The 13,309-nt window shown below is 37.9% G+C and overlaps 1 protein-coding gene across 2 annotated transcripts in view; it reads left to right on the top strand.

The window, feature by feature from the left end:
- The window catches only part of dachc (dachshund c), a 64,226-nt gene that overhangs the window by 48,124 nt on the left and 2,793 nt on the right, over nt 1-13,309 (top strand). For both annotated transcript variants that reach the window (XM_026931986.3, XM_026931985.3), the window contains exons 7-8: nt 8,478-8,623; nt 9,125-9,272. In XM_026931986.3, the coding sequence (XP_026787787.1) occupies nt 8,478-8,623; nt 9,125-9,272 (294 nt within the window). The remainder of the gene's footprint in view (nt 1-8,477; nt 8,624-9,124; nt 9,273-13,309) is intronic.

Below are 13,309 nucleotides of genomic sequence, written 5' to 3'. Positions count from 1 at the left end.
CTTTCATTAGCTTAATGAGGACTTTTGCAAGGGCGAGTAGTCAGCACAAATTTCTCATCGCGCCACGATACCTCCAGATCAGCTACGCTGCTGTGTGTGTTAGCAGTGGCAGTGGGCCGGACGGACTTCTTAGTTTATGAGTTAGAAGAACCTCCTAAGGTTTGCTTTGTGTGAGTTGAGAAATGGCCGAGACCGCGCGCGAGATGCTCGAACAGCAATATCATTTAGCGGCGGCGGCGCTAAAAGAGGAGCGATAATAAAAGTCACGTCGGAGTAAGGTGTAAACGATGATGAGCCGGGCCGCAGTGCATTAGATTAATGAGAACCAGCATTACTCTGTCTGTTTCTCGCTCTCTTTCTCTCTCTCTCTCTCTCGCTCTCTCTCTCTCTCTCTCTGAGTGAGATGAAAGCTCTGTGATAAACAGACACTCGTCAGGCATGACCGGCTGACGAGCTGAAGCAGGTAATTGAGAAGCTGTTTCATTTGTAACCAATATCCACGATCTGCTCATCATACCTAGACCCAGCGCGCTAGAAGAGCCGAGGTGTAACGAGCTGTAGCGAATAACGACAGAAAATATTAGCATGTAATTTGTTTTGATCACAAATAATTTGCACGTCTGCACCATAAACGTCTGACCCAATGCAGCACACATATACATCTTGTACACTCGTACACTCTTAGGAAACAAGGTTTTTCAAGCATTCTTTAGATAGTGAAGTGTCCTGGGCACGCTTTCTGATTGGAAAAAACCTGCTGTAGGGGTCTACATTGAACCTTTAATGGTTTCCCCAACAGAACAACCTGCAGAACACAATAATGTAGGATGTAAAATTGCAACTTCATCCTGGTTTCAAATTGCTCTAGGCTCAAGACTCAAGTCGTAGGAAAAGTTACAAAGGTTAACGTTAGGATTGGGATGAGGTTAGCAGTTGTACCTTGAATGTTGAAATGACTTTTAACATATTCTGTTAGTTTGTTGTTGTTTGTGTTTTCCAACATTCTTGGAAATGAACATTTTCCAATTTTGCTGTAGGTATTTTGGCCATGTCTTTGTATCTGGTTATTATCAAGATTTGTAAATACAATTTAATTTTCCTGAATAATTTAGGAGTACTAAATCTAAGTATCTATTATGCACAATATTTTCCACATTCAGGGTTTGTCTTCTGCACTGCAATACAAAGGATGTCGTTCAAAGGTCAGTGCAGCCAAAGCAGTTTTCTTGGTTGCTTGATGTGCTATTGGTTGTAGATGCAAATTCACCTGCCAACATTACCCAAGTTAAACTTGATGAAAAGGTTTGCTTGCGAAATGGATTCCCAATTCTGGAAAGCAAAACTGTCAGTTCTGTCCAATTCCAATGGATCGATGGATCACTGGTCCATGTTTTAGGTGTACACCACCACCTAGTGTACGGATCTCATGAGTGAATCCCAAGAAAGCACGGTTCAGCAGTAGGGATCAGTTGATCAGGTAAAAAAAAAATGCCCCACACACCAGTGAAGCCATTGCCCATTGGTTTGAGAGGGTACTCATTTCTACCCACAGGTCTCATGGACTACATTCTAAGTTAGAAAAGCACCAGCCCTTAAAAATTAGGGCTGAAAAGAGAACCTTTTTACCATTCAACAGCTATTGCAGAGCAGGAAGGACCTCTTTGTCATTGCTTTCAAATGAATCTTCAGGGGGCAGAACTGAAAGTGTCAAGATCAGAAATCAAGGCGTCTTCCTCAAAGACGACTAGCCTCAAAGACGTTGTCCCTCATCCTCCTCGGTCTGCTCGCTCTCTGCCTGTCTTTCACTCTAATGCTGACTGCAGTGGACTTTAGCACAAGAAAGTTCATTACCCTGAGGAATCTGAGCAGAGACAGAAAGAGAGTGAGGAAACGACCTTGGTTTGAAGAGGACTGCTTATGATCAAACAGGCTTCCAGTTTGTGCTGCTAGAACAAAAAAAAAAAAATGCTATGAAAAGATACATCAGATTTCATAGAGGTGCGGCCGGTGCTAACTCAGCACTGATTGTCCCTGTGGGGGCACCGTAGTTCAGCGGCACGGCATGAGGTTTTCTCCTGCTGAGTGCTCCAGCGGCCCATGCCGGCATTCCGCTAATCACATTCCTCCAGATGCCTGGCTTTTTTAGCCAGGAGAGCGGGAAGGGGGAAGAGAGATGGATGAGGGAGCAAGAGATGGATTGTTTTTCATCTTTGAAACACCTTGGATGTGACAGCAGGCTTCACTCTCCTGCCAAGATGGAGAGATCGGATAAAGATGCTTTGGTCAGCTAAGTGGGGGGAGGGGAGTGTAAATCTAATCAGCCTTTATCGCATAGCGGGCAGAAGGTGAGATTTTGAGCACCTGCTCGTTTAAATGGATCCTGTATGGCATTATATGTACTTAAAACGCACTGCGGCCAAAAAGCTACGCCGAGAATTTTTAACATGGTTTTTAAAGTGAAGGACGTCCAAGAATAGACGACGATAAAGTGGGTGTGCGGTGGAATGAAGAACGAGTAAGTGACTGATACTTGAGCTGATAAAGTCAGATACGGATGGACAAATGGACAGAGAAACTGACACAGCCAAAGAAATAGACAGGGACAGCTAAATCTACTCTAAAAGGGGGAAAAAAATCCAGAGTGAACCAGAGAGAGAGAAAGTGAGACGTGCAGTTAAATCCGGTCCAGAGTTTCATTAACTGACTTCCATTAAATATTTCCTGTCACCCACAGCCCACCCCTGTAAAAATAGCCTGTGCTCTTTATAATCACCACTCAAACAGTCCAACACAGAAGAGATAAGTGGAATATTTTTAAGCACAGAACGTCTCAATGCAATTAAAAGTGCTCACATACTGCGCCATGCCTAATATCCCGTATGTCAAAAGTGCTGCTTCGACAAAACTGTGTTGAAAGTGACTTATTCGACAAAAACTTAAATCTGACATGAAGCTGTGTTTAAAGAGGAGGATACGTAGCTGCATATGGAAGCAGTCCTGTGGCTGCAGCAGTGTTGCAGATAATCCTGTCAGAAAGCTGAATTAATGAAACACTCCTCGGTTTGCACATTTCTAGAACTGTAGTAATGTACACTCACCGTCCATTTTATTAGGAACACCTGCAAGCCTGCACATCTCAGAACACACAACCCACTGTAGCCTGAGATTCCTGTTCTTGATTGATTGGAATGGAATGATTTGGTCTTCTGCTGTTGTAGTCCAACTCCCGCAAGGTTTAACATGTTCTGAGATGCTTTTCTGCTCAACACAATTGTAAAGAGTGGTTATTTGAGTGACTATAGCCTTCCTGTCTCGAACAAGTCTGGCCATTTTACTCTCACCTCTCTCATGAACAAGGCATTTCACCCACAGGACTGCGCTCACTGGATGTGTTTTTTTTCCACACAACTAGAGACAAACACTAGAGTTTGTTGTGTGTGAAAATCCCAGGATTCTCAGCGTTTTTTGAAGTACACAAACCTGACCATCTTGCATTAACACCCATGCCGCTGTCACGGTCACTTAGATGACATTTTTTCCTCAATCTGATACTTGATGTGAACTGTAGCTCTTGACCTGTATCTGCATGACTTTATGCATTGCGCTGCTGCTACTTGATGAATTCACATATGAATTGCAGGTGCATGAATGAGCAGGTGTTCCTAATAAAGTGAGTGTATATTTATAGTGTATACAATCATATTAAGAGGTAGCTTTATATCTGATTATGTGTAGACCTGCTGATTGAGGCTTGGGCTGTAATATAGCATCCTAAATTCATGACTAGTTTCTCCACCTTCATTTGTTCTCAGTTGTCAGTGTCTGATATCACTAGTAAAACATTACTGCAATCAGGCATTTATCCAAATAATGGGAACAAAGTAGCCATCGTTCGTAAATAGGGCCTTTAAGAACCACTAAGTATTTGTAAGAAAAACTCTGAATGTATAGTGCATACGGATAATGAGTAACGCTGTGTTTGTAATATTTTTACTAAATAAATAGCAAACGCTAGTATACATTTTTGAATTTATTTTAGAAACATTTATGAAAGACTTTACTAAAAACAACTTTGCTAAGACGATCTCAAAACTACAGAACCTAGAATCTGGGTTTAAAGCATTTCCCACAAATTAGCATCGCCATATGGTTGTACAGTAGTCCGTGCATTAGTCACATTTGTGCCTTCCCATTTTATGATTAGCATAACAGTGAAGCACAACTTGTTGCTAGGTCTATTCTGTCCTAAACATACGGTAAAACAGCGTTATTTATGCACATGGTTTGGGTGAGTGGCCGGGCCATATGGGCAGACAGGGTTATGGAAATAAAGCAGCTGTGTTTTTGAACAGAAAGTCACCTTCCCCCAACAACACTTTTTATTAGCCTGCACAAAGTCAGTTATTACAGCTACACACACACACACACACACACAAAGGACCCTCAATGAAGAGAGCCTGTGTGCTGTGCAGCATTTTGAAAAGTATGATGTTGGAAGTTTTTTACAGCCATGTTGATAAATGTGCTGTGCAATCTCTGGGCTGTAAAAAAAGCACTCAACAGCTTTGAAAGCATGCAGCTACGGAACAGCAGGCATGTTATTGAGATCACTGTCATCCCATGACTTATTATCATGGTGCTTTGATAGATCCATTACGCCATGTTTGTTATAAAGACATTCTTGTGAGCTTTGTGATTATATTATTGGTTTAATAACGTTTAGGCATTATCAAGATTTTGCAAAACAGAAATCAGTCACTCTACGCACCATGCTCATGCACAGGTATGAGTCCATATTAAATATTGGCATGCTGTATAATTAGTTACATTTGCTAAACATCAGAGAGAAGTACAATACTACGACAGATTCCTTCTCGCTACAGACCCGTAATAACTGTTGCCCCTGGTTAACCTGCTTCATACCATAAGGCCTCATACATTAGCAGGCCCTTTGAAGTGACTGAAGTCAAGATCAAGGCTTCGGCCTGATCAAAAACAACTCATGCGCGCTGCGGTGTGTGTCCGCCTCGTCTGCTGCTTTAACTGCAGGTCTCAGATCAGCACTGCTGTAATTATCAAGCATCCAAAACTTTACGACTGATGCAGGCATAAAGTGTGCTGCAAAAGCTTTTTCAAGTCACTGAAAACTTTTCGAAAACTATAAAGGAATAAATAAATATAGAAATATAGAAAATATATTGAATAAAAAATTATGTTAAGGCATGTTTATGACAGTATAAAGGTACAGAAACACTACCTTCTTTACATTTTTTCACTCATCACGAAATCCATAATTCTTTGAATATGCAAAAAAAATGCATAGTTGTCATTGAGTTTTAAAATGCCAAATTTTCCAAGAAAATTTGCATTGTAGTTCATTTTCATGGATTTTTTTAAATAACAACTCACTAGCGTTTTGTTTATGTGTTTCATTTGTGTTGGACAAAAAAACAAATTGCAGTCTTGGTTCTTAAATTGGAGAACGCTTAGCACACAGCTAATTTCATTACTACAAAATAATAGTCAAAAAATGTTTTTAAAGGGCTCTCCTGAATATTTGGATATTTGAAAATACTCACTCGTCGCTGCCCTCCTCTTGGTAAACCCATGCAGCCTTGTCTTAATTTGCATACTGAAATCCGATTGGCTTCTATATTTTATGACATATTAATTCAATTCAATTCAATTTTATTTATATAACGCATTTAACAATGGCCATTGTCACAAAGCAGCTTTACAGAAATATATAAATTCAGGATATAAATTTTAAACATATAAATGCATCCCTAATGAGCAAGCCAGAGGTGAGGGTGGCAAGGAAAAACTCCCTGAGACGATATGAGGAAGAAACCTTGAGAAGAACCAGACTTAAAAACAAACCGTCTGGGTGACAACAAATAGTGCAATTATAAATATATATTTATTCATATTACCACTTGTATGTCAGGTTTTAATGATAGATAGATGTATTGGCCAACATTCAGTATTAGCTACATGTTTTAAATGATTTTTTTAGTGAATGTAGCTCAAAGGGTTTTATTCATTAAAAATGTTTTATAATGTTTTATAATTATGTTTTTTATCATGTTTTATAATTAAAGAGTGAGCAGGAGAGCTTTGTTTAAAGCATTTACGTGAAAACTGTAATAGTTTGGTGCTTAACCTATTTCAGAATTGTTACTAGAACCTTAAGGTTCAGCAGCAGCAGGTGTATTGCAGCCGTTCTAACAGAGATGCTATGGTCCAAGTCATAATAAGAACAGATTTGAGATGACTCTGCGCACAAGTGATGGAAATTTACAGTGTGGAGGCCAGAGGTGGAGAGAACATGCTGACTCTCAGCAAACGATCAAGCTGACATTTATTCAGGCCGAGTGACACGGGCCGCATTAGAAACACAAAGTAGCTTTGATGTGCTGTAACGACCTTGGAGTGTTATTAGACCTGTCTGGCACTCGGCCATAAAGACGCACAGCTGAAATGCTCAGCTCTGCATATAGAAACTTGCTGTTTCAGAGGATAAAGTGTTTGTAGGTAAGTAACACTCTGCTTGTTTGGGGCTTTGGGTTCATCTACAACTAACCTGCAATTTCTGATTTGTGGTGGAGTTCTGCATTACTGCATCAGTTTCATGGATTGGATTCACTTGCAGAGTTGCTTTGGATAAAAGGGTCTGCCAAAGGAGTAAATCTTAAATGTCTTACCCTTAGGAACCCCATAACAGTGAATAGCTAGAACCCTTAACCATCCAAAAAATATCCCCAAGGAACCCCCTTTTCTAAGGACAAAGTTCATTTGCATATAATAATGTAAATTAATGTTTAAGTAACATGTATTATCGGTTTATTACTCGTCAAAAGTGCTTATGAGAACGACTTTCAGAACTTTTGCAAGCCTGAAAGTAGGAGATTCTTAGCTGTTTGAAAGCTGTCATGCAGCAGACAGATTGATGCAAGAGCAAGCTAGGTAATACTCGATATGTAAACAGTTATAAGCCAAGACTCAAACAGTAAACGTGAAGCAGGATATGACACTACTCAAGACGGGCATATAACTTCACAAAATGACACCGAGTGTTTAAAGCCAGTAGTGTGATTGCAAACAGGCTAGTGTCATAAGCAATCAGGAGACTGTGAGCAGGCATAGGAGCTTGACAGGAGGTCATGTGATGAGGTCATGGACTGAGGATCATAGGGGTTGTAGTCTGCCACTTTGGGGTTGTGAACATGGAAGTAACACGGTCCTTGAACCTCTTGAGGCTCTTGGAGTTTCCCAGCAGTGTTGGGCAAGGTACTTTAAAAATGTAGTTAACTAAACCATGAGTTATTTTACAAAAATGTAGCTATCTAAGCTACAAACGAAGCTACAAAAATGTAGCTATCTAAGCTACACTCAAGTTTGTTTATTATTTGCATAGTGGAATGTGATTGGCTCCTAGATTTTATGACATAATAACAGATGGTCAGCCTGTATTTTAGGGATGCACCCATGTATTGTATAAGCCATCAATCAATAGCCAAAAATTTAGTTAATAAAGTGCAGACTGCTTTATGTCAATCATTGTACTAAAAAATTGCAGTTAGCTGAGTCACAAGTTCTACAAAGCTACACAACAAAAGTAGTGTACTATATTGGATCTACATTCAGAAACTTCTTCTAATGAGGTTAGGTTAGGTTGGTTCAACTTTATTGTCATTGTCAGAGTACGGGTACAGAGACAAAGAAATGCAGTTAGCATCCTACCAGTAGTGTAAATAGCAAATAAGTTAAAATGAGGTAACAGTGTACAGGTAAAGGTAAACAATATGATGCATACCAGTAGTGCAAATGGCAATTAAGCTAAATGGAATAAATAAGAATTACGGTGCAGTTAGTTGAGATAAACAGTATACAGCTAGTGGTAAGCAGCATGATGCATGCAATATGATGCAGTGGATACTACAAATACAATAGTAAAATTACAAATAGTAATAAACCAAGGTGGCTTTGATTTCATAGTTTTTCCAAATAGAATAAACAAAAATGTGGCTGGTTTTCCACATTTTGAAACTGACTACAAGAAACAGCTTCATTGCCTTTAGTATAAACGGAAGACTACCTTTAACCAAACATCAAGAAATATGTAAGCTAAGGAATGAAAAATGAAGAATGTTAAAAACAATATATCATTTAAAATATAACATAAAAACCATGAAGCGGTCAATAAAGTAATTCTTTATCTATTCTACTACTACTACTTACATGCTATATAATTTAAAAGCATATATAAGTATATATTTAAGTATAAACTTAAATAAGGTAATTAATCTAATATCTTCATGTTCATCTCATCACAGTCAAAGCTCACACTAAAGCCCAGCCCCTTCACGCACATCACTACTTGTCAATCAGTCTCCGAGCCTTAACTTTCAGCTATAACTTTAAACTGTTATAATGAACGTGTTATATAATGAATGTGGTTTTCATTCTTGTTACAGAAGAGAGCGTACTGTGCACGCCCACATCTCGCGAGACCTACGAGAGAGTTTCTCACACCATCCCCACGCTTCCTCCAGGCTTCCCTGCACCGCTGCTCTTCCCTGAGGGCCTGTCTTCCATAGAAACACTCCTCACTAACATCCAGGTAAGTCCTGTTCCCAGAAAACTCATGGACAAGGCAGTGCTAAGAAAAGCATGTGAAAATGTGTGTCACTTTATTGTTTATAGTTTATTGTTTAGGTCTGATCAGCTCAAAAATGAGGGTTTTACAGGTCATTTTATAGTTCTGGAATAAATAAGCTGAGCACAGTTAAATTAATTGAATAATTATGTATAATTATTATAATTAAACTCTAGCATGAATATAGGTTAAAAAAAACTAACTCTAGAAATTTTTTATTCCATTATTCAATACATATGTGATAAAAATTATACATATGTTGTTTAGTTTGCAAACAAATGAAAACAATAAATAATTAATTTTTAAGCACTTTTTTTTTTTTTTTACAGAAAATGCATTTGTAAATTATAAATTATATGTTAATGATTATTATAAAGGCATGAAATGAATTCATATTATTATTTATTTTGCTAAAAGTACAAAAAAAAAAGTGAACCTTCATGCTGTGCTTGTGTGTGTGTTCAGGGTCTGCTGAAGGTGGCTATAGATAACGCCCGGGCGCAGGAGAAGCAGGTGCAGTTGGAGAAGACGGAGCTGAAGATGGAGCTTTATCGGGAGAGGGAACTACGTGAGACACTGGAGAGACAGCTCTGCGTGGAGCAGAAAAACCGAGGTCATTACTGCACCCAAAATCTGATCTGGAATCAGGTTAAACTTGTCCTGGAATTAGGAAATTGTAAATTGGAATTGGAAATTGTCCTGGTATTAGGCACATATTGTATAAAATCTGATGAAAATCAGTTATGGTTTGGTGTGGAGTTAGCATGTTTGCCTACCTCTGGCCTGTGTGTGTGGAGATTGCATGTGCTTCGGGGGTTTCCTCCGGGTATGCCGGTTTCCTCCCCAGTCCAAGGACATGCGTTGTAGGCTGATTGGCATTTCTAGATTGTCTGTGGTTTGTGAACATGTGCCCTTGCAATGGGTTGGCACCCTGTCCAGGGTGTCCCTGGCCTTGTGCCCCGGGTTCCCTGGGATAGTCTCCAAGCTCCCCCTCGACCCTGTGTAGGATAAGCAGTATGGAAAAAAGGATGGATGGAGGTTGGTTTTAATCACTGATTAATAACTGATCTCAGACCTGGGTTAAGTAACAATCCTTAGATTCTTGGATGCATCATGGTGACATGCACTGTGTGAGGAATTCACTTTCTTTGCAGACATACAGCAAAGGCCAGATTAAAAAGCAAATAAAACCTCTCCATGTCATTGTGTGAAATATGTATATATATATTTATGATTTCTAAAAGCTGAGTTATTGTTGTGTGTTACAATCAGAGAAACCTAATTTTGGCCAAACCCAGATACGTCTTTGTTTTTTTTTGTTTGTTTGGTTTTTTTTTTGCCTTTTTTGGTTTTCCAGTATTCAGCCAACAGTGACATAATTTTTTGACACAATTTTTATTTGAAATATGTTAACACTACCAATCATTTTATGATACATAAATAGATAGGTGAGGACTGTTAAATTACATCCTAGCCACAAAAAAACTAGAATCTCATTCAAATTTCTTTTTTGCTTTTGAATATGTAAATTTTCCAAATATGTGACTATTATTGAACAGTGAAATTTGTCTTGACAGCCCTAATAGAAATAAAAGGATGTAATTATTTTGAAAAATAATTTTATATTGAAATAAAAAACAAAATCAAGATGCATTAAGATGCTTAAAGATTCCTGAAGTGAGATTATATAAAAACTTGAGGTACCTAGAGATTCCCCACAGTAGACTTACACTTATACAAGGACTGTGAAGTCATGTGAAGTATATGGTGATTAAAGAGGAGACATGTACTTAGAGTTACTTATAGAGGGCACAATTCAAGCACGTAGCTCATTAGTTAAGAGTCCAACAGTAGCTCTTTGGGATTTGAACTTACAACCTTGTGATCAGTGGTTTAGAACCTTAACCACTGAGCTATCAATCCTGAAAATGTGATTAACTATATAAAGTATTTCTCTCTCTCTGTAGCAGAGATGAAGGCAATGTTTTAGCTTGTTTTATTATACTATTATACTAACAGGTTGCAGTTTTAGAAAGAGATAAATTAACAGTACAACCAAAGAGAAATAATCAAAACAAGGTTGGTCTTTGCTTCTTGAGCTACAACGCTTTTATGTTTTTTTTTATGCTTTTATCATTATGTCATCGTACAAACATGAATGACTAAATCAACACAATAAACTAATTTATACATAAAAAATCATTATACTTTAAAATTAAATTTATACATACATACTTTACATACAATTATACATAAAAACAAAGCAGATAATATACATATACAAATTCGTTTTCATCCGAATCACTTCAAACATTTCCATCTTCAAACTTCGGGTACATTAAGAGATGGTCATAAGGCGTCTAAATCACAGTGACAGGAAAACATGCAGCGTTAATTAATGTTGTTTAATTATGAGCCCCTTCATCATTTGTTTTAATATCGCCCACGCTATGATCGAGCCGACAGAAATAAACTGTAGGTTCAGCATTTTCCTTTAGATGTATACACACACACACACACACACACACACACACCTAGGCAGAGATGTGCATGCATAAACAAAGGCACAAATTACAAGCACAAAAACACAAAGCACCCATATTCACAAGGAAGTTGCCTTTGTAATTACATGTACTCACTTATAATAAAATTTATATTAATGATTGATTATGTCTGTAAACTGAAATGCCGCGTTAATATTCACCAACACCAGATATGATAAACATAACAAATGCTGTACATAATACATCACATTAGCATTAAGTGAGTTCTCTGTTGTAGAACTCCATTGTAGAATAATTTGCTGTTTTATCTCTTAACGGTGAATGAAGAAGGTGGAAATGTGAGGGCTGATTTCAGATCAGTTAATAAAGGGAAAGAGGAAGCCTCAATGCTCAAGGGAGCATTAGAGCTAATGCAAAGAAGCCCATTTTCGCTGACTCGAATGTCTTAAGTCCATTATTACAAACAGAAGAAAATGAAGGAGGTCAGTTGAGAATTGAGCTCCATCGAACATTTAATACACACATTGCACGATATACTGAGTTGTTACCAAACTACATCTGAGCAGCAATTATGTGCAGAGCGTTTACTCATTAAAATCATTTAGCTACAGTGTTACTTATTGCTGCTGTAGTGTTTCCTAGTTTAATTAGCTCTGTGTGGTTTGAACTGGATCAGGGATTTTCCTGCCATTGTGAACTGTAATGGTCCCTCTGTTTAGCGCTGGGGGGCAATTTTTATTAGGGATGCTCCGATATTTTAATATCTGATACACCAAAATATTCCATACTTGTTACATACATATCTGGTGATGTCACTATATCAATCCAGAATTGTTTGGAATTTGTATAGCATTATAGTTTTACAGACCAACCCTTAATAAAATCAGACTTATTCCAATATTACAGTGAATACCTACTTTCTGTGACATTTCTTTGTATGGGGTTGTTTATGGCTGTTGTTAAGGAAATGAAGTACACATATTGAACCTTAGATAATACAAGTTAACTCAAATAGCCACTCTTTATAACCATGGTGAGCAGAAAAGCATCACTATAGCCTCAGATTCCTGTGGTCTTCCGCTGTTGTAGCCCATCTGCCTCAGGGATCAGCATGTTCTGTATTCTGAGATGCTTTTCTGCTCACTGCTGTTGTAAAGAGTGGATATTTGAGTTGAAGTTGCCTTCCTGTCTGATCGTACCAGTCTGGCCATTCTCCTCTGACCTCTCTTATCAACAAGACGTTTCCTTTCTGCATTACTGCTGCTCACTGGATGTTTTTGTCTTTTGCACCATTCTGAGTAAACTCTAGAGAATGATGTGCGTGAAAATCCAAGGAGATCAGCTGTTTCTGAAATACTCAAACCATCTCACTGAGATGACAGTTTTCCCCATTCTGATGTTTTAGTGAATCATTTTTTGTTACTTTTATTAACATTTGTTTTATTAATATTATATCAGAATTTCATCATAATCATAATGTGTAGCCATCTTCTTGGCTAGCATGCTCACCACCTAGCTAGCATTAGCAAGTAAATCAACAAGCTTCCTATGATTGAAAATAAAATAAAGTTTTGTTGTATTATATTATATTATATTTTAAATAATATACTAAAGAAATGAGGAGCTGTTTTATATGACATTTAGAACTTAAGTTAAAGTCTTCCTGCTTGGCTTTGTTGTCAGTTATTGCTAACACCAGTCTTCTTTCACCTGGCTAACTCACAATGTGATGACTGGATTCTTTACACACTTTTTAGTGTACAATCTAATTGCTGGATGTTAAATCAGCAATTTCACAACACTCCTGAAATAAAGTGAGTTTAGTTATGACAAGTTTAGCAAGTTAGGCTAGCACACCTCCACACAGTTAGCTTAGCTGCATAAAGTACTCGCTAATATACTTTATGGCTAATGTACTTTTTAAAAAAAAAGATTATAGGCCAGATTAGCATAGTTCTGTAATTGTTAGGGATAGAAGGAGAAGTTTGTTACTATCATTACTAACATTTCATAACCCAAAATGTGAGAGTAACACATTTTTTTATCTGTGAGAAAGTTTGCTAAACCCTGAGGTAATTAGCTACCTACACTAGCTAAGCAGATGCTAATTAAAATTGTCGACTCCCTCAAACCACACACAGCCCTA

Source organism: Pangasianodon hypophthalmus, chromosome 26 (genome assembly GCF_027358585.1).
Source record: "Pangasianodon hypophthalmus isolate fPanHyp1 chromosome 26, fPanHyp1.pri, whole genome shotgun sequence".
Taxonomy (NCBI): Eukaryota; Metazoa; Chordata; class Actinopteri; order Siluriformes; family Pangasiidae; genus Pangasianodon; species Pangasianodon hypophthalmus.
This window is presented reverse-complemented; position numbering and strand designations above follow the sequence as displayed.